Raw genomic sequence first — 17,659 nt, 5'->3', positions numbered from 1 at the left:
TAATTCAAAATTTCACTTCCCTCCATTTCTTTTCCCACCGTTTTCCATTCAGACATCTTTTGTTATTAATAACAAAAACCCAACAATTACTTCGTACTTAAGTAAATTGAGATCCTCAGTTTCACTGTTACTCACCAATAAAATATTATCGAAAATTTAATTTTTAATTGTAAGGAATTTAAAAGTTAGTAATCATTATCATCCCAACAAATGAATGATTTGCAAAGTACTTAAAACATTTTGGGATGCAAATTGGCCGCTAGTGGATAAGGGCTAAGGAGATTTTGGCATGCAAAATGAGAAAGGAAAATGAAATAATACTTCCTTCGTTCAATTTAAATAACACAATTTCCTTATCAGTCTATTTAAAAAAGAATAAAATATTTCTACAATTGAAAATAACTCAACTCTTTATTTTACTTTTAATGAGAAATTTTTATAACCACATAAATATCATGGCCCTATAAAACTTTTTCCCTTGAATTTTTAAAATCACAAATTTCAAAAATTATTTTTTACTCTTAAATTCTGAATCGAGTCAAACTACTTCGTCAAAATTGAAACACGTGGAGTATTAGTTATTGTGTAAGAAAAGGAAAAGAAGGGAGGAATAAGTAGAAACAAGAAAGAATTGAAGGACTAGAAAGAGAAATGCACAAAGAAACCCACCGTTAGAGTTCTTTGTGCTTCCCCACGAAGTTTTAACGACTCTTTCTTTCGAGTCTCCCCTTCAAAAACGCACTCTCCCACATTTTTCTCCCTCCACTTTCTATCTACGTCTCTCTCTCTCAGAAAAACTTCGAATTCAATTCCTTCATTCTGCATGTTCGAAAAATTCAGTAAAAATTCGTAGAACAGAATTTGCATAGAGAATAATGTCATTTTCAGATTCAGAAACGTCCTCTCATGGCACAGAGTATAGGAATTTCAAGCATGTCAGCCGTGATCGTAAGCAATTATATCGCATTTACTTCAAATTTCTTATTACTCAACACTTGTGAAATCAATGCTCAATTTTTTTTGAGAATTTGCGTTCGTAGCATACTAGCAATCCAACTAGTTTTGATAAAAGACTTTCCGTCCGTTAAAATCCTGATGACAGATATTAGATGCGATGCCTTTTGGTTCCTTTTACAAATCAGTTGCTTTAGTGTGATGGTTTTATTTTTCTATTAGGTCGTATAATTGCCATGAGAAATTTTTTGAGTCACACCTTATAATCATTGGTATTAAAAAAACTATTGCAATTTAGATGCTAATTACCCCCCCCCCCCCCCAACAAAGGAAACATGGTGGATATTCAGAGACATGCTTTGTGCAGATTTGACCATAACTTCTTGGATTTTAAGTAGGAGCTGATGAGTTTTGAACCTTTTGGTTCATACTTTAGTGCCTTAAATTTAAAAAAATTAAAAAAAGGGGGAAGGGTATGTGGAGGCTTGCACAACTTTTTTCCCTCTCTTTGAAACTTCACCAACTGTACTAAGTTATTGGTGGATTTTGGGTTGCCTTCCTAAATATGTAATAAGCTGAATCTTTAACGTTGATGCACAACGAGTAGCGGAGAGAGAATTAATGTCGAGCAACGCAACACTTCATGAAATCAGTTAGGCCATAAAAGCCATTTTACCCATGTGGTGTACAAGTCTTCTAATAAATGCAGTGTGGAGTTCACCAAGCAGTTGGACTATTGAAAAGTGGAAGAAGAGAGATGCAAACGGGAGACATTAACTAGTGAAATCATCTAACGTTTTGCTCTCATCTTTTCAATCCGGCAACAAGAAATATGTACGAAGAGAAGTCATGTGGAGTAATGAAGTGTAGCCTAAGATTTCTAATTCTATTGCAGCATCGACTTATGTCGATACCACCAGATTACTGATTCTTCCTGATGCATTGAACTTTCTCCTCCTCTTTGTCCCGTGATCTCTTTGGGTGTGCATGGAGCTTTACACTTTCATTAAATGGTTTTATACTAATGCACTGACGTGTTGGTGTATTTTTGTTCTAGGACTATTACATGAAATGCTTGGATCTTCAGGTTCAGGAGATTCAAGATCTTCATGGAAGGTATGTTAAAAGGAGGGATTTGTTACATGAAATCAGTTTGTTAAATTTTATTTGTTATCTTTGAAACAATTATATTCTCTTTATATTTCATAGTCTTAAATACTTATTCGCAGATCTTATCTCTTGTCTAGGGAAAGCTATTATTTTGTTATGTTGTGTTGTGAGCCCTACCAGCTTCAATTTGGTTTACCTTGTGCATGAAGTGCTTCCCAGCTAGTGGGGTTAGGGGGAGAGTGGTGTATACCGTATGCAACCTTCTCCTTACATTTTTGCAAATAGGTTGTTTCCACTGCTTGAACTGTGAATCAGAGGAGAAACTCTACCATTGTGCCAAGACTCGCTTGCTATGCTGTCAACACAAACTTCTAAAATATGTCTTGTTTACCCATGTTATCAAGTTTTGAAATACATGGTTTGTAATAATTTATCTTACCCAATACAACTTGATTAATTTGACGTGAATACTCTAACTTGTCATCTGAGTCATTTGACAATTGCTTGATCATGTATCGGAGCAAAGTTTCCTGTTGAGCATGTCAATAGTCAAAGTGTGCATGATCAATTTGTGTCTGTTGACAAATACTTTTTATGGTATCCGATGACTTTCAAAGCTATTACATTACTTCTTATCAAGATTAAGCATCAAGTATATTTAGACGTGTTTTTCTTCATATTGGTCTCAAACTCTTTTAAGCCATTCCTAGATATGACATTAAATGTGTGAACTTGAAGTAAAATAAAAAATAGCATGTAGAGTCATGATTGACTGTCTAATAACATGGGCATGCGTCTTAAGGAAAGGAGACTGCTTATTAGCTTAGATGGCATAGCTTGGCACTTGTACTGTAAGCTAAGAACCTCGCCTTCCCGATATTTATAGTAATGAACCCCTTCTCCATCTTTTAGGAACAAAAATCTAGGGAAAGGGTGAGGGAAGGACTGTACGGGATACATTCTATTGCACTCAGAATGCAACATGAACTATATGTGCCAAAATGATGAATTGATAGTCCACTTTATCTTTTGTAAACAGCCTCTCTACCACAAGGTAGGGGTAAGGTCTGCATATACACTACCCTCCCAAACCTCACTTGTGGGAGTACACTGGGTATATTGTTCTTGTTGTTACTGTATCTTTTGTAATAACCATTGACATTTCTAAATAGATTTACTGTTTAGAGATAAAAAAGCGGGGGCAATACACATTGTAAATTTTACAGCAAATACAAAATAATCATTAGATAATCTACGACGTATCGTTAACACAATACTTCAAAATAATTTTCATACAGAAATATCATTGTATTATTGCCCACGTTTCAGTTGTTAATTTTAAACTAGATTACATTGTCTAAATATATTTATAATTTTCAATTACTAATATGGGGAGAAGTTGAGGTATTCAAAAAAAGTATGATCAAACGAATGAGCTTCCCTGTTGTTGCAACATCCTGCTACTGTCAAATAAATACTATACAAAACAGTGCATCGAAGAGGGGATTTAGGAATGATGTCTTCAGTGGAGGATTGAGTGAATCAACTAACATTGTTATTTGTTTCTGGTGACAACAATTTGAATTGGAGACAGTAAAATTTTGAGTTACAGGCTGCACTTGAAACTATGCCTTTTGCTGTCATGCTCTAAGACTTTTCAACACCATGCACAACCTTCACTTCCTTGTTGCTAGGTTGACTGAATTCCTTCTCATGTCTATGGTGCTTTGTATACATCTAATTATATGATGATGCCAATTTATATCTTTTTGACGTATCTGCTCAACGTATATCTTTTCATATCATGATTGTTATTTAACATTAAACTATAGCTATTTGGTACATGTTCTGTGGAAGACTGTTCTGTTGATTTAAACTTGAGCGCGTTGGGAAATTGCCCTTTTTTGGAACTTATTCTCTGCTGAACTGCTTTTATGCAGGTTCTTATCATGGATAAAGTAACGGTAAAAGTAATGTCTTCCACATGCAAAATGGCTGATATCACAGACCAAGGAGTTTCATGTGAGCTTCGCATATAATGAATTTTTTAGTTTGTCTGCGTCATTGTAGTTCTAGTTGACAAATCTACCCTCACAAAATTATCAAACCCCTTCGACAACCAAGAATAAAGAGCATATTTCAATGAGAAGTGAGTGCTGACTAGTTTCATTAGGTTATGTTTCCGCTTATAAATTTCTATGGAGAAAATAAAATGTTTTTGGCCCCACACAAGTTAAGACTCTGTGATCTCTAGTTCTGTTCAGTCACATAAGTCTTATTGAATTTGTCACCAAACCCTGGTGCAATGAGTCCCAAAGCCCGATGTAATCATTAGTTGTTAGTTCTTGAAAATTTCCTGATTCATTATGTGTATTTATTATGACAGTGGTGGAAGATCTTTTTAGAAGAAGGCAACCTTTACCAACAATGGATGCTATATACTTCATCCAGCCGTCAAAGGAGAAGTATGATCTTTTTTTCAACACCCCTTCTCTACATAATCATCTCTGCTTGATTTTGTACACAAAGCATGAGAACTGTGTATTTCCTTCATACATGATCTTTAATGTTCTATTCTTCACCTCCATTGCCCCTCACCCTTACCTTCAAATTACCATATGATTGTACCCATTTCCAAAATTTTCTGCTCATCATCTGTGCAGTCATAATTTTGAATTTCATATCTTGATTAACCTTTATTGGATAAGAGCAAAGCTGGTTTGCATTTAGAAACATCGGGTCAGTTAATTCAGTGATTCTTGTCCAAAACATCGGGTTCCTTTTCCTTCTGCAGCACTTAAAAAAATGAGAACTAACCTTTAAATTTTGAATTTGCAGCGTTGTCATGTTCTTGTCCGATATGTCAGGAAGAGAACCTTTATACAGGAAGTATGTGACAGGATCTCGTTCTCTAGAAAATCTAGTGCACCGCACTTGGTTTAATGAAAGTGAATCATCTGGTTCTTGTCATCTTACTTCTATTATTTCCCTATTTTCTTCAGAGCATATGTATACTTCAGTTCCCCAATACCTAAGGACCTGGTTGCCCGCATCAAGAATGACACAAGTGTAATACCCCGTATAGGTGCATTAGGAGAGGTAATAATCATGTGTCTCTGTCTACAATACTGCGCGCATCATGTAATTGATATCTTCACAAGTTTGACTGAATCTTCTTTTTCATTTTTTTTCTTTTCCTTTTTTGCACAATGCAGATGAATTTGGAGTACTTCCCAATAGACAGCCAGGTACTTCGGCAAATATTTCGACAAACAATTTCTCGCCTTACTTGGAGCATTTAGTTCAATATCTGTCTTTAAACTGGGACATTAGAAGAATTTTACAATTTTGATGAGTGAAAAATGATGCAGCAGATATGAAATGAACCTGGATCGATAGAAACGGACATAGAAGATTCACATAGCCGACCCCAACTAATTGGAATTGAGTAGTTGATCTGTTGATTGATGTAAGAATTTTGTAGATTGCAACTTTATTAATATGTCAGCTTTTATCACAGGGATTTGTCACTGACCATGAAAGAGCACTTGAAGAGTTGTTTGGTGAAAGTGCTCAAAATTCCCGGCGTACTGATGCTTGCTTGAATGTAATGGCCACAAGAATTGCCACTGTTTTTGCTTCACTGAAGGTAATTTTAAGCTTCACAAATGTGTGACTTGCTCTTTCATCTGAAGTTTTATGTAAAATGTACAAACCAAAAGACTACTGGTACTAGCTTTTTATCAGTTTATGTTACCATTATTCTGTCAAAAAGAATTTGTTGATAAAGTTGGTACAGTTGTGACTGCTCTTTAGGTAAAGTAAAGAAACTTTGGAGGTATAAAAGATGTTGCATTTTCATATATGTCTTCGAGTTCTGTATATCTTCCACTTACAGTTCCCAGTGACCAACTTAGTTTGGCTAAACCTCTGTCTTTACATCCAGGAATTTCCTTTTGTGCGTTATCGAGCTCCCAAGGGACGTGATGCATCAACAACAAATTTCCGTGAATTAGTTCCTGAAAAGCTCGCTACAGCTATATGGAACAATATCACTATGTATCGGTCTAGTATTCCTAATTTTCCGCAGAAGGAGACATGTGAATTACTGATTCTGGACAGATCTGTTGACCAGGTTTTGAAATGATTTTGTTGATAAATATCAGTCAGCCCGGTCTTTTTTCATTATTATTAATATAACGACAAATCTTCTTGTTTAGATTGCTCCTGTGATTCATGAATGGACATACGATGCCATGTGTCATGACCTGCTTGATATGGATGGAAATAAATACGTACATGAGGTACGCATTGCTGCATGTTCTGGATCTCTTATATCAAGATTTTCCTGGTATTTGATCGAAATGTATCTCACATCAGGTTCCTAGCAAATCAGGTGGTCCACCTGAGAAGAAGGAAGTTCTTTTGGAAGATCAGGATCCTGTTTGGTTGGAGCTACGGCATACTCATATAGCTGATGTAAGTTTTAAGAATTTCCTTATTCCTTTGATGCTTGTGAGTGTCATATGTTACTTCTGCTCCTAACTTAAAGACTTTACCAGGCTAGTGAACGACTCCACGACAGGTTTACAAACTTCGTTTCTAAGAACAAAGCAGCACAGATGGAGCAGAGGTTGGTGTTTTAGCTGTAAATGATAAAATTTTATTCCTTTGGTAAATTTGTGAGGGACCTGTAACATAATAGTTATAGTACGTACTGTGCTCCATGTCTGTGGATGATGCATCATTCAGTAACTTGTAGTAAGTTCAGCATGAGATGTTGTTCTGAGACTTAATAAGTATCAAGAGGTTGAGGGACTCTGCCAAGTTTCTCAATCTCAAAAGTAGCTTATTTCAGCAGTTTCTTATTTTCATATTTTGCTGATTAGCATGTTATGTGCCTGAAACCTTTGACTATATGCTATCATGATATTTCTCATGTTACTATGGACCAATAATTTTAAGAAGCGCATAGCATCAAATAATCATTCACCACTGAATCTAGGCATGGTATAATTCTAAGCTAACACTCTATTCTTAGGGTTTTGTCTGTTAACTGGCAGATAACAAGCATGGAAAACTTGTCTGATCAGAGAGCCATTGACGACAGAGACTTGAGCTTGAAATTATAGCTTTTGCTTTTCATACACATCTTTTAGATAGCACATTAGTTGTTTACTTCATTTCAGAAACAGTTGCACTCTATATGTGTGTGTACTTTTAGATTTTTTTTTTTTGAGGTATTCATTTACTTGTAAATTCAACTGGAATAATTGGAATGCAGTGAAGAGGCCAAGGTAATTAATCTAGAGCGTCTTATAATTGTTTTAATTGTGACCAATTGATCATAGCTGTGATTTATTAGCTATAAGATGAGTAGATGTACGAAATTTTATTCATGATACTTCCATTTTTCTGATAATCACTCAACTCGTATCTACTTTTACATAGAGATGGAGGTGAATTATCTACACGAGACTTGCAGAAGATGGTCCAAGCTTTGCCACAGTATAATGAACAAAAGGAGAGACTCTCTATCCATGTTGAGGTTTGTTCCTTTGTACTGGATCCATGTGCAAACTTATTCCTCTCTTTCAAAGAGCAAACTTAACCGTTTTCGCCCTTCTTCACAACTAGTTATTATGGAGTAATACTTAATAATTCTAAATGCAAGTAAATCGTACTTGAATAGAGACCGACTGTAAGAAATTAGACATTGACGTACTTTTGAATGTACAACTCTTAGGAGCTAGTTTCATTGGTTTAGGTTTGTATTCTAAATTTGTATAATCCCCAACAACACACCAGCTACTTCTCGACTCCATCGGCAGTAAACTAGAGCTTATGAGGATGGTCATTATCTTATTTGAATACAAAATCTACTGAGGTGTTTAAGAGACATAACAGCCTCAATGCCATTGGTCTTACCGATGTTGAATTCCGTATAGGTATTCTTTGTTTATTTAGGAACAACTGAATTTTGACTGTGATGAACCTTGCCTGCAATAAAATGCTGGAGTTTATTTCATTGCTTGATTGATCAGATTGCAGGTGAGCTTAATAAAGTTATCAAAGAAACGGGTCTTCGGGAACTTGGACAGCTGGAGCAGGATCTTGTCTTTGGCGATGCAGGAACGAAGGAAATGATCCATTTTCTAAGGACGAAGCAGGTGATAATGTTTATGCTGGCTCAGAATACAAGTATTCAAACTCATTGTAATTTCCACTTCCAGGCATGGTCTTTGTAATAACTTCGCAGCATGTAGGATACTGCAGGTGAAAATAAATTACGCTTGATGATGATTTATGCATCTGTTTATCCAGAAAAATTTGAGGGCGACAAAGCAGCAAAACTGATGCAGGTATTTCATGCATGCTTATTTCTTAAAACAGTCTTATTCCCGTCTCTAGCATATCATTGAACTTTTGTTCCAACGATCTAATGGTGGATTTGCATGCCTGTATTATATGGACACGTAATAAAACAATTGGGGATTAGCAGTTCATGCTGTTGCTTTAAGGGAAGAAAGAATCTTCTGAAGAGAAGTGGAATGGTTTCGGTAATCCATTGAGAAAGATGATGCCCAGAAATCACTAAAGAAGCCATAAGTGTCGGAAGAATATGATATAGGACGTCACAAACAATAAATTTTTCCAAGTTAAAATGTTGGGATTTCTACGCGGTGTTCCAAATAATACAATAAAAAAAAGAAAAAGAAAAAAAAACTAAGAAAAAGTTGTTCTTATGAGCAATAATGCAATCGGCTTAAGAGAGATCAGGTTTCTGTTTTGACCTTTCGCATCGTTTTTTCAATCAGATTACAATTATAATGTGTCACTGAATGTAGTTTAGGAATTGTGAAAAGAGTAGGTCCAAGAAAAGTTCTAATTTATGGAACAATTTTACCATATGAGTTATCTCCTTTTAGATCAATGCTCTCAGGAATTTCCTGGCCTCCTTGGATAATATTTTGAGAATGAACCATTTGAGAAAAAAGTTCTCAACCAGATGTTTTTATGCCATAAGAAAATATTGTTGGTCAAGTTACATTTTCATGCACAAGGGTAATTCATCTCTCATCCATTTATCCATATTCTAGTCCTAGAATCAACTTTTAAAGTTGTAATTCATTGTCTCAAATGCATGGATATACTTTATATTGGTTCATCTGTACAGCAAATTGAAGCTAAGGAACCTTTGAAAGTTTTAATATAGATACTTTTTTTTCTCTTAGTTAGCAAAACTGTCACCTGAGGATATGAAGGCTGTGAAAAATATGAGAATGCTAGAGGGTTCAGAAAAACGGAAGGCGTCAAGTGGAAGCTTCTCCCTGAAGTTTGATTCACAAAAGGTAAACATTAAAACTTCCCTGGAGACTTCAGCTCATTATGCTAAAATGAGACCTGACAGTTGCTAGAATTTGTTGCTTGCATATTAGAAAGGGAAAGCAGCTAGACAGGATCGAACTGGAGAGGAAGAAACATGGCAGTTATTTCGATTTTATCCCGTGATAGAGGTTCGTTTTAAGACTTCCTAATCCTCCTTGAATTTAATTTTGCAGAAGTTAACTGACAAGATATTTTCATCTTTAGTTTAGTGCTTTAAGATTGTTAGTGTAAGAGTGTTGCAGTTTCTGCTGCCAGCTGTGATTAATCTAGATTAAGTTGACTTTTAGTGTTGGAACAGGAAACTAATGGTTGACTTGTGACCAGATAGGTTTTAACTTCAAATTTCTACATGAACTGTAGAATTTAAGTCCTAATTGACTGACTTAATCCACGGAAAATATTAGAGGGTAATTTGACTGGAAGATCTTATTTATGCGCCCAATAGAAGATACCTTCCCAGTACTTTATTTAAAATGGAATTTGCTTAAGGACCAATTTACCTTAATACCACTGGAGGGTTCTAAATTATATTCCAGAAACTTCCATACTTGGAATCGCAAGGTCCAATTGACCTCACCTTTCTTATTGGAACTCTATTTTAGAGTTTGGGAAATACAATGCTTAGAAAGCGGGCATGATGCTTTCACAAAAGATGCTTTTTAAACTGCCATTGTGCGACAGCGGATACATTCAGCTTCCATTAGTTTCCAACTTTCTGAATGCTTTAATGTTTAATCAAATAGCTCTTCAAATGGCTTAGCTCATACTTCATACTTACTAAATCATATAACCAATCCGCTTCTTCCAGGAGTTGGTTGAGAAAATGTGTAAAGGTGACTTGCCTAAAGATGATTATCAATGCATGAACAGTCCTCAACCAGCAACTCGTGAGGTCAATGGATCTTCTGCAAGGAATGCCCCACCAAAGACTGCTGAATCTACTAATCCACGCTCAGTGAGATCAAGAAGGACGCCAAATTGGGCACGTTCTCGTACTTCTGACGATGGATATTCAAGGTTTCCCCGTGGAATATTGTCTTTGATAGATTTTTTTTTTAAATCCTTGAAGATCCAGACCTCGTTGATTTCATTATAAAAATATTGTCACTTTTCAGAAACATGAGTTCATTATGCTTTCCTCACCTTGTCTTGTGCTTTTTGTTGTAATTTTTTCTAGCGACTCCAATCTCAGAAGTTTTTCAACTGATTTTAAGAACATGGGACAACGGATATTTGTTTTCATTATCGGTGGTGCAACTCGATCTGAGGTAAAACCTTAAATTTTAATTTCCATCCACTGGCTTTCCATCTAGTGAAGGCTTAGGCCTCTGAAATGGTATATTGTTGATATTCTTCTATGCAGCTTAGGGTTTGTCACAAACTTACATCTAAGTTAAGGAGGGAAGTGGTCCTTGGCACAACTAGTCTGGATGATCCACCTCAATACATCACGGTAATATTACTTCATCCAGGAGTTTTTTGTGATGCGCCTTTTGATTTCGATTTTCTAAGAATTCTCACAATCTTCCTCTCTAGAAAAAAGATGTAGAATAACTCTTTTACATGCTTGCAAAACATTCATCCTAAAATGATCAATCTTGGCATCAGTCACTCAGAGACTTCAGGTTTTTCAAGATAAAACTCCAAGATTCATGAGCTAAAATTTAAGTTTTACATATGATAAGTTGGTCCATTCCAGATTAACCACTTCACTTTTAGTTGTATCTGAATTTTGGATCTACTAAAAAGTCTCATTACAAAGTCATACAAACAAAGCTATTTATTAAAAAACGTCTGCTTATGATGGCATACAAGCAAAGTTATCCATTAATCTCCGATAGGCCTTCTCCTCATTTCAACATCCAAATTGTTGTAACTGCAATCTGCTGATGAAGCAGCTTTCCAGGCTATAGAGCTTTAAGATTTGCCAAAATTAGGAACTATGGTGATGGCTTACATCTGAAAAATGACTTAATGCATTGCCTTCGTAACACAAATAGTCAAGAGAAATATATCCTCAGTCTGAACTCATTCTTCTCATCTTGTTTTACAGAAACTGAAATTGCTATCAGAGAAAGAGCTTTCAGTAGATAGCCTCAGAATTTAATATGGTATTTGGGATTTGTAAACTACATTTTTGGTTGACACCCGAAAGGTCAGTGAGAAAGCTAAACTAATTGTTGTTTTATGTTTTCTTCTCCTTTTTCTTCCATTTGAAGAAACTACTGGATCCCCTGCCCTAAGCCAACTTTCTTCATATTTAAGGGTGCAGGGTGCAATATATACTTAAGGAGCACATTGTTGGTTTCTGATGCTTTTTTAATTGATTTTGAGGGAAGAACTTGATTCATTGCAAAGACAGATCAATTTTTAAAAAGGCTTCATGGTACTGGAATTTACATATGGCAGTTGGATTACTGCTTTTATACTAATCTTGCAGCTTAGGTAGAAGAACCATCTTTGGGATTGGAAAATGATATAGAAACTTACGTCCAACATTCATGAGGCAGTGAAGGAGTTTGAATGCAACTTAGTTTTTTTTGTTTTAAACTTCAAACACAAGCAAGATTGCACTCTTGAATTTTGTAATTGTACTAAATTTAGTTGGTCAAGTTTGTCTCAAGGCATGTGTTTAAGGAAGAAGATTACTTGTATCTGTTTCTTTAATGAATTTTCTGTTTCAATAGACAATCTTTAATGCCTTTGGTCGATGATTGGCTCAACGGGTACCTTCTCAGGTGATCGAACTTAAATTCAATTTGCGTGCCACAATGTTTTAGTTATACAATCCTAACACTACACCTAATACCAATTACATGATATATGTTAGTAAAATGTATTTGTAAAATAATTTTGAAGAAGATAAAATAACGTATAAACAAATATGTAAAAGAAAAAGAACTTAATCCGACCCCACTAAATTCACAGTGTTTCCTTAAGAAACTTAATCCTCACCTAGTACCCGAGGTTGTGGATTATTTCCTCCAGGATAGAACGAATTATACAATGGTGTAGCGGTATTTCAAACCCCAGTATCAATGAACACAATGATCGGTAGCAAATCACACTTACTGTTGCTTTCTTTGTAGTTAAAATAATGTAGAAGAAAGGAGGAGAATTTTCGTATGGAAAATCTGAGAGAGTGGACTACTATTTATAACCCCAACATGTTGAGTTCAAACGAAGAGGTGCAACTCTTCAGAGGTCAGTTACGTAAAACGGTCATAACGTAAATGACCAATTACGCAAATTAAAATGGAAATTCAAATGCAGAGGATATTACTTTTCCATTACAAAAAATGGATATTTAATAATATTACGTTAATTTTTACTATTAACAAATAAATTTGGTCCAAAAAATTAATCAAATCCGAGTGACGATAGAAATCCGAAGCCGAGTGAGCGATGACGGCGGCGCTAGGTTTGCCTTCTTCTTAACTCTTTAAGAGCTAGAAGAAGAGCAATTATATAAATATCCATCAAAAGTCTTTTCCTCCTCCAATATGGGACAATATCTCAAAGAAGGAAACTCAAATATTTCATTTTCCCTCCATTTTCCATTCACCCTCTTTTAAGCTAAAATAAGCTTATAAAACTCAACAATCCCCCACATGAATGGGGAATGGCTATATCACGAAAATATGCATGAAAAACTGTGTGATTCGCAAGCAATGATTAATTGCATCTGGATAAGTAGGTTTCCCTTTGAACTTTCCATAGTGAACTTATATCGGATATACTCGGTCAATCGGTAGATTTGATATCTTTGAACCGTCGAACTTTGGTGTATACCTAGACAACTATAATTCACAATCACCCATAACCGACTTTGTTCTCATTGTTGTGTTCGTTTCAGCCATGAACACCCCCTGGTTTCATAAGTGTGTAGAGAACTGGCCTTACAAAATTCTCCCTGAAGCGGCTAACACTTCACACATACATAGGTGATTCCTAAACGTGTCATCCTGTAGATACACTATTTGATATACCCTATATCAAATTAGAAATCATTAAAAGGCCTTAATGCTTTATCCTTGGTACTGAACATTGTCTCATCACGAGAATGGACCAAAATTTTAGTTGACAATATTGAACCGTCATTAATGACTTTGTTTGATCTCCTTGAACCTAGATCTTGGGATATCAATCTTCTAGGTAGAGTTACTACCACAATGACTTGTCCTCGACCATAGTCTCATTCCCCTCGATGATTTCTCAACTACCTCTCTAGTTAAGCCTTTTGTAGGTGGATCCGACATATTATCACTTGACTTTACGTAGTCAATCGTGATAATTCCTTTAGAGAGTAATTGCCTAACGGTTTTATGTCTTCGTCGTATATGATGAGATTTACCATTATACATAACACTCTCAGCCATTCCAATTGTTGCTTGACTATCGCAATGTATGCATATTGGTACCAACTGTTTGGGCCAAAATGGAATATTTTTCAAGAAATTCCGGAGTCATTTAGCTTCTTCACAGGCTTTATCTAAGGCTATGAACTTAGCCTCCATTATAGAGTGAGCAATACAAGTTTGTTTGGACGACTTCCAAGATACTGCTCCTCCACCAATAGTGAATACATATCCACTTATGGACTTAGAATCAATTGAACCGGTGAAAATTTTGTATCACACTATCCCTCAATCACCGCAGGATATTTACTGTAGTGCAAAGCAAAGTCGTGGGTGTGTTTTAAATATCCTAAAACTCGTTTCATTGCCATCCAATGAGATTGACCTGGATTACTCGTGTATCGACTCAATTTACTTATAGCACAAACTATATCTGGTCATATATAGTTCATGATATACATTAAACATCCCAACATACGAGCATAATCGAATTGTGATATGCTTTGGCCTTTGTTCTTTGCTAGTGCAAGATTCACGTCAATTGGAGTCTTTGCAACTTTAAAATCTAAGTGCTTGAATTTTTCAAGTAATATCTTAATATAATGAGATTGTGACAATGTCAGACCTTGAGGATTCATATAGATCTTAATACCCAGAATTAAATCAGCAACTCCCAAGTCCTTCATATCAAACTTGCTAGTTCGCATACGCTTAGTCGCATTTATGTTGGTAATGTCATTACTCATTATCAGCATATCATCCACATATAAGCAAACAATGACTACGTGATTTGGAACATTTTTAATGTATACACATTCATCACATTCGTTTATCTTAAAACCATTTGACAACATTGTTTGGTCAAATTTTGCATGCCATTGTTTAAGTGCTTGTTTTAGTCCGTAAAGGGACTTAACAAGTCTACATACCTTTTTTTCTTTACCTGGAACCACAAACCCTTCAGGTTGTTTCATGTAGATTTCTTCCTCCAAATCTCCATCTAAGAAGGCCGTCTTAACGTCCTTTTGATGAATTTCAAGACCATAAACTGCAACTAATGCTACTAACATTCGTATGGACGTAATTCTTGTAACTGGAGAGTATGTATAAAATAGTCAAAAGTTTCTCGTTGTCTATACCCTTTGACCACAAGTCTTGCCTTATATTTATCAATAGTGCCATCATCTTTCATTTTCCTCTTAAAAATCCATTTAGAAGCCAACGGTTTATTTCTAGGAGGAAGATCAACCAATTCCCATGTATAGTTGTTCAATGTGGATTCTATTTCGCTATTGACTGCCTCTTTTCAAAATAATGATTTCGAAAAAGACATAGATTCTTTAAATGTTCGAGGCTCATTTCCCAATAAGAAAGTCACAAAATCTGGTCCAAATGAAGTAGACGTTCTTTGACATTTACTATGTCTTGGATCCTCCTGATTAAATGTACTTTCTTTTGTTTCTTCCCGAGGTCGTTTAGATCCTTCACCAATCGACTATACGGATATATATTTTCAAATAGCTCAACATTATCTGATTCTATAACCGTATTATTATGAATATCGGGATTTTCTGATTTATGAACCAGAAATCGATATGCTTTTCTATTGGTCACATATCCTATGAAACCACAATCAACGGTTTTCGGTCCTACTTTTACCCTTTTGGGTTTAGGAACTTGTACTTTTTCCAAACACCCCCACACTTTGAAATAATTCAAGTTGGGCTTCCTTCATTTTTATTTTTCATATGGAATCGATTGCGTTTTGCTATGGGGTACTCGATTTAGTATGCGGTTAGCCGTAAGAATGGCTTCCCCCCTCCTCCAAGTTTTGTGGCAAACCAGAACTTATCAACAATGGGTTCATCATCTCCTTTAATGAACGATTCTTTCTTTCCGTAATCTTATTGGATTGGGGCGTGTAAGGGGCTATTGTTTGATAAATAATTCCATATTCTAAACATATTTCTTCAAAAGGAGATTTATATTCACCACCCCTATCACTTCTTATCATTTTGATTTTCTTGTTAAGTTGCGTTTCAACTTCATTTTTGTATTGCTTGAATGTGTTTATTGCTTCATCTTTAATATTAAGTAAGTAAATATAGCAATATCGAGTATTATTGTCAATAAAAGTTATGAAATACTTCTTTCCACCGCGAGATGGTATTGACTTCATGTCGCAAATATCTGTGTGAATTAAGTCTAAAGAATTTGAATTCCTTTCAACTGACTTATAAGGATATTTAACATACTGAGATTCCACACACATTTGACATTTTGATTTGTCGCATTCAACTTAGGCAATACTACCAAATTAATCATTCTCCGAAAGGTTTTATAATTGACATGTCCCAAACGTATATGCCATAAATCATTTGACTGAAGTAAGTAAGAAGAAGTTGAAGTTTTATTATTCTTAACGACCATTACATTCAGTTTGAAAAAGCCCTCAGTGAGGTAACATTTTCCTACAAACATCTCATTCTTACTTATTACAACCTTATCATATACAAAAACACACTTAAACCCGTTCTTAACAAGAAGTCCAGCAGAGACTAAGTTCTTCCTAATATCTAGAACATGAAGGACGTTGTTCAAAGTCACCACCTTGCCAGAAGTCATTTTCAGAAATATCATGCCACATCCTTCAATTTTGGTCGTTGCAGAATTTTTCATAGAAAGCGTCTCTTCTGGTCCAATGGGAGCATATGTAGCAAACGTTTCTCTAACAGCACAAACATAGCGAGTGGCTCCCGAATCAATCCATCACTCCTTATGATTTCCTACCAGGTTGCATTTAGAAAGCATAACACACAAGTCATCAACAGCTTCGTGCTTTTCAACCATGTTTGCTTGACCCTTCTTCTTGTCTTTCTTTGGAGCACGACAATCTGCAGATTTGTGTCCAGCTTTCCCACAGTTGTAGCAGTTTCCGTTGAACCGCTTCTTTCTTTGGTTGCTTTTCGGTCCAGAAGTCTTCTTCCTCTTTCTATTATTTTGAGGAGTATCCTCAACAATGTTTGCTCCCATTATTGTTGAGTTTTCACGGCCTTTTTTTCTAGCAGCTTTATTGTCCTCTTCGATTCTCAACCGAACAATGAGATTTTCAAGCGACATCTCTTTGCGTTTGTGTTTTAAGTAGTTTTTGAAGTCCTTCCACAAAGGAGACAATTTCTCAATCATCACTGCAACTTGGAACGCTTCATCAATGACTTTTAATTCCTGGACTTGGGTAATAACAGACTTGCTATCTACCATTGTGTAGTCCAAAAATTTAGCGGCAATAAATTTCTTCAACCCGACATCTTCAATTTTGTATTTCCTTTCAAGCGCAATCCACAGTTCTTTTGACGTCTCCACATTACTATAGACATTATACAAATAGTCCTCTAGTCCGCTAAGAATGTAATTCTTGCATAGAAAATTAGAATGCTTTCACGGCTCAGTTACGAGAAAGCATTCATTGTCTGGAGTTTCGTCGAGCATAACATGAACATCTTCTGTAGACTGAAAGTCGTCAAGTAGAAGAACATCTTTTGCTGCCATCGCTTGAAATCAATCTCGAAATTTTTTTGGGTTTTTCTGCCGGTGCCAACGCCGGTATTATTCGGCTTGTCGATGCATTGGCAGTCACCATAGGAATAGTCTGGTTCCCGTCGTCATTCGTCATTTCTGTAAAAGAATGACACATACACAAACGTTTAATAAATGGCGAAATTTTTATATCTTCAAACCGAATAAACCTGGAGTAGAAAATTATGTAGATTTTAATCTCCAATGGAGTAGAAAATTGCCATGAAGGCTTTAATCTCCAAAACGGGAGTAGAAAACCACAAAGTTTTTAA

At 35.7% G+C, this 17,659-nt stretch overlaps 2 protein-coding genes across 2 annotated transcripts; one reads left to right on the top strand and one right to left on the bottom strand.

Moving 5' to 3' along the window:
• Positions 1-725: 725 nt before the first annotated feature.
• Positions 726-12,137, top strand: LOC104213338 (protein transport Sec1a). The gene is made up of 22 exons (XM_009762830.2): positions 726-948; positions 2,012-2,070; positions 4,005-4,086; positions 4,451-4,529; positions 4,903-4,953; positions 5,067-5,163; positions 5,280-5,312; positions 5,585-5,713; positions 6,011-6,199; positions 6,285-6,368; positions 6,445-6,543; positions 6,627-6,697; positions 7,516-7,612; positions 8,109-8,234; positions 8,331-8,426; positions 9,300-9,416; positions 9,504-9,581; positions 10,262-10,470; positions 10,631-10,721; positions 10,817-10,906; positions 11,507-11,608; positions 11,719-12,137. Exons 1-21 carry the CDS (start codon positions 876-878, stop codon positions 11,558-11,560), a joined length of 2,004 nt encoding a protein of 667 aa, XP_009761132.1. The 5' UTR covers positions 726-875; the 3' UTR covers positions 11,561-11,608; positions 11,719-12,137.
• A 4,443-nt stretch (positions 12,138-16,580) lies between these two features.
• On the bottom strand, positions 16,581-17,360 carry LOC138876912 (uncharacterized). The gene is made up of 2 exons (XM_070156130.1): positions 17,254-17,360; positions 16,581-17,211 (listed from the first exon to the last, which is right to left on the bottom strand). The coding sequence occupies exons 1-2, from the start codon at positions 17,358-17,360 to the stop codon at positions 16,581-16,583; spliced, it is 738 nt and encodes a 245-aa protein (XP_070012231.1).
• Positions 17,361-17,659: the final 299 nt, after the last annotated feature.

Source organism: Nicotiana sylvestris, chromosome 1, assembly GCF_000393655.2.
Source record: "Nicotiana sylvestris chromosome 1, ASM39365v2, whole genome shotgun sequence".
Lineage (NCBI taxonomy): Eukaryota > Viridiplantae > Streptophyta > Magnoliopsida > Solanales > Solanaceae > Nicotiana > Nicotiana sylvestris.
Note: the sequence above shows the minus strand (reverse complement) of the source record. Positions and strands in the feature narration are given on the sequence as shown.

Excerpts from the sequence above, each read along its gene's own strand:
- LOC104213338 (XM_009762830.2), top strand. The coding sequence starts at position 876 with ATGTCATTTTCAGATTCAGAAACGTCCTCTCATGGCACAGAGTATAGG. Across the intron at positions 6,200-6,284 it reads TGGACAGATCTGTTGACCAG|ATTGCTCCTGTGATTCATGA; the intron begins GTTTTGAAATGA and ends CTTCTTGTTTAG. Across the intron at positions 6,698-7,515 it reads GCAGCACAGATGGAGCAGAG|AGATGGAGGTGAATTATCTA; the intron begins GTTGGTGTTTTA and ends ACTTTTACATAG.
- LOC138876912 (XM_070156130.1), bottom strand. The coding sequence starts at position 17,360 with ATGGCAGCAAAAGATGTTCTTCTACTTGACGACTTTCAGTCTACAGAA. Across the intron at positions 17,212-17,253 it reads TGCTTTCTCGTAACTGAGCC|CGGACTAGAGGACTATTTGT; the intron begins GTGAAAGCATTC and ends TTACATTCTTAG.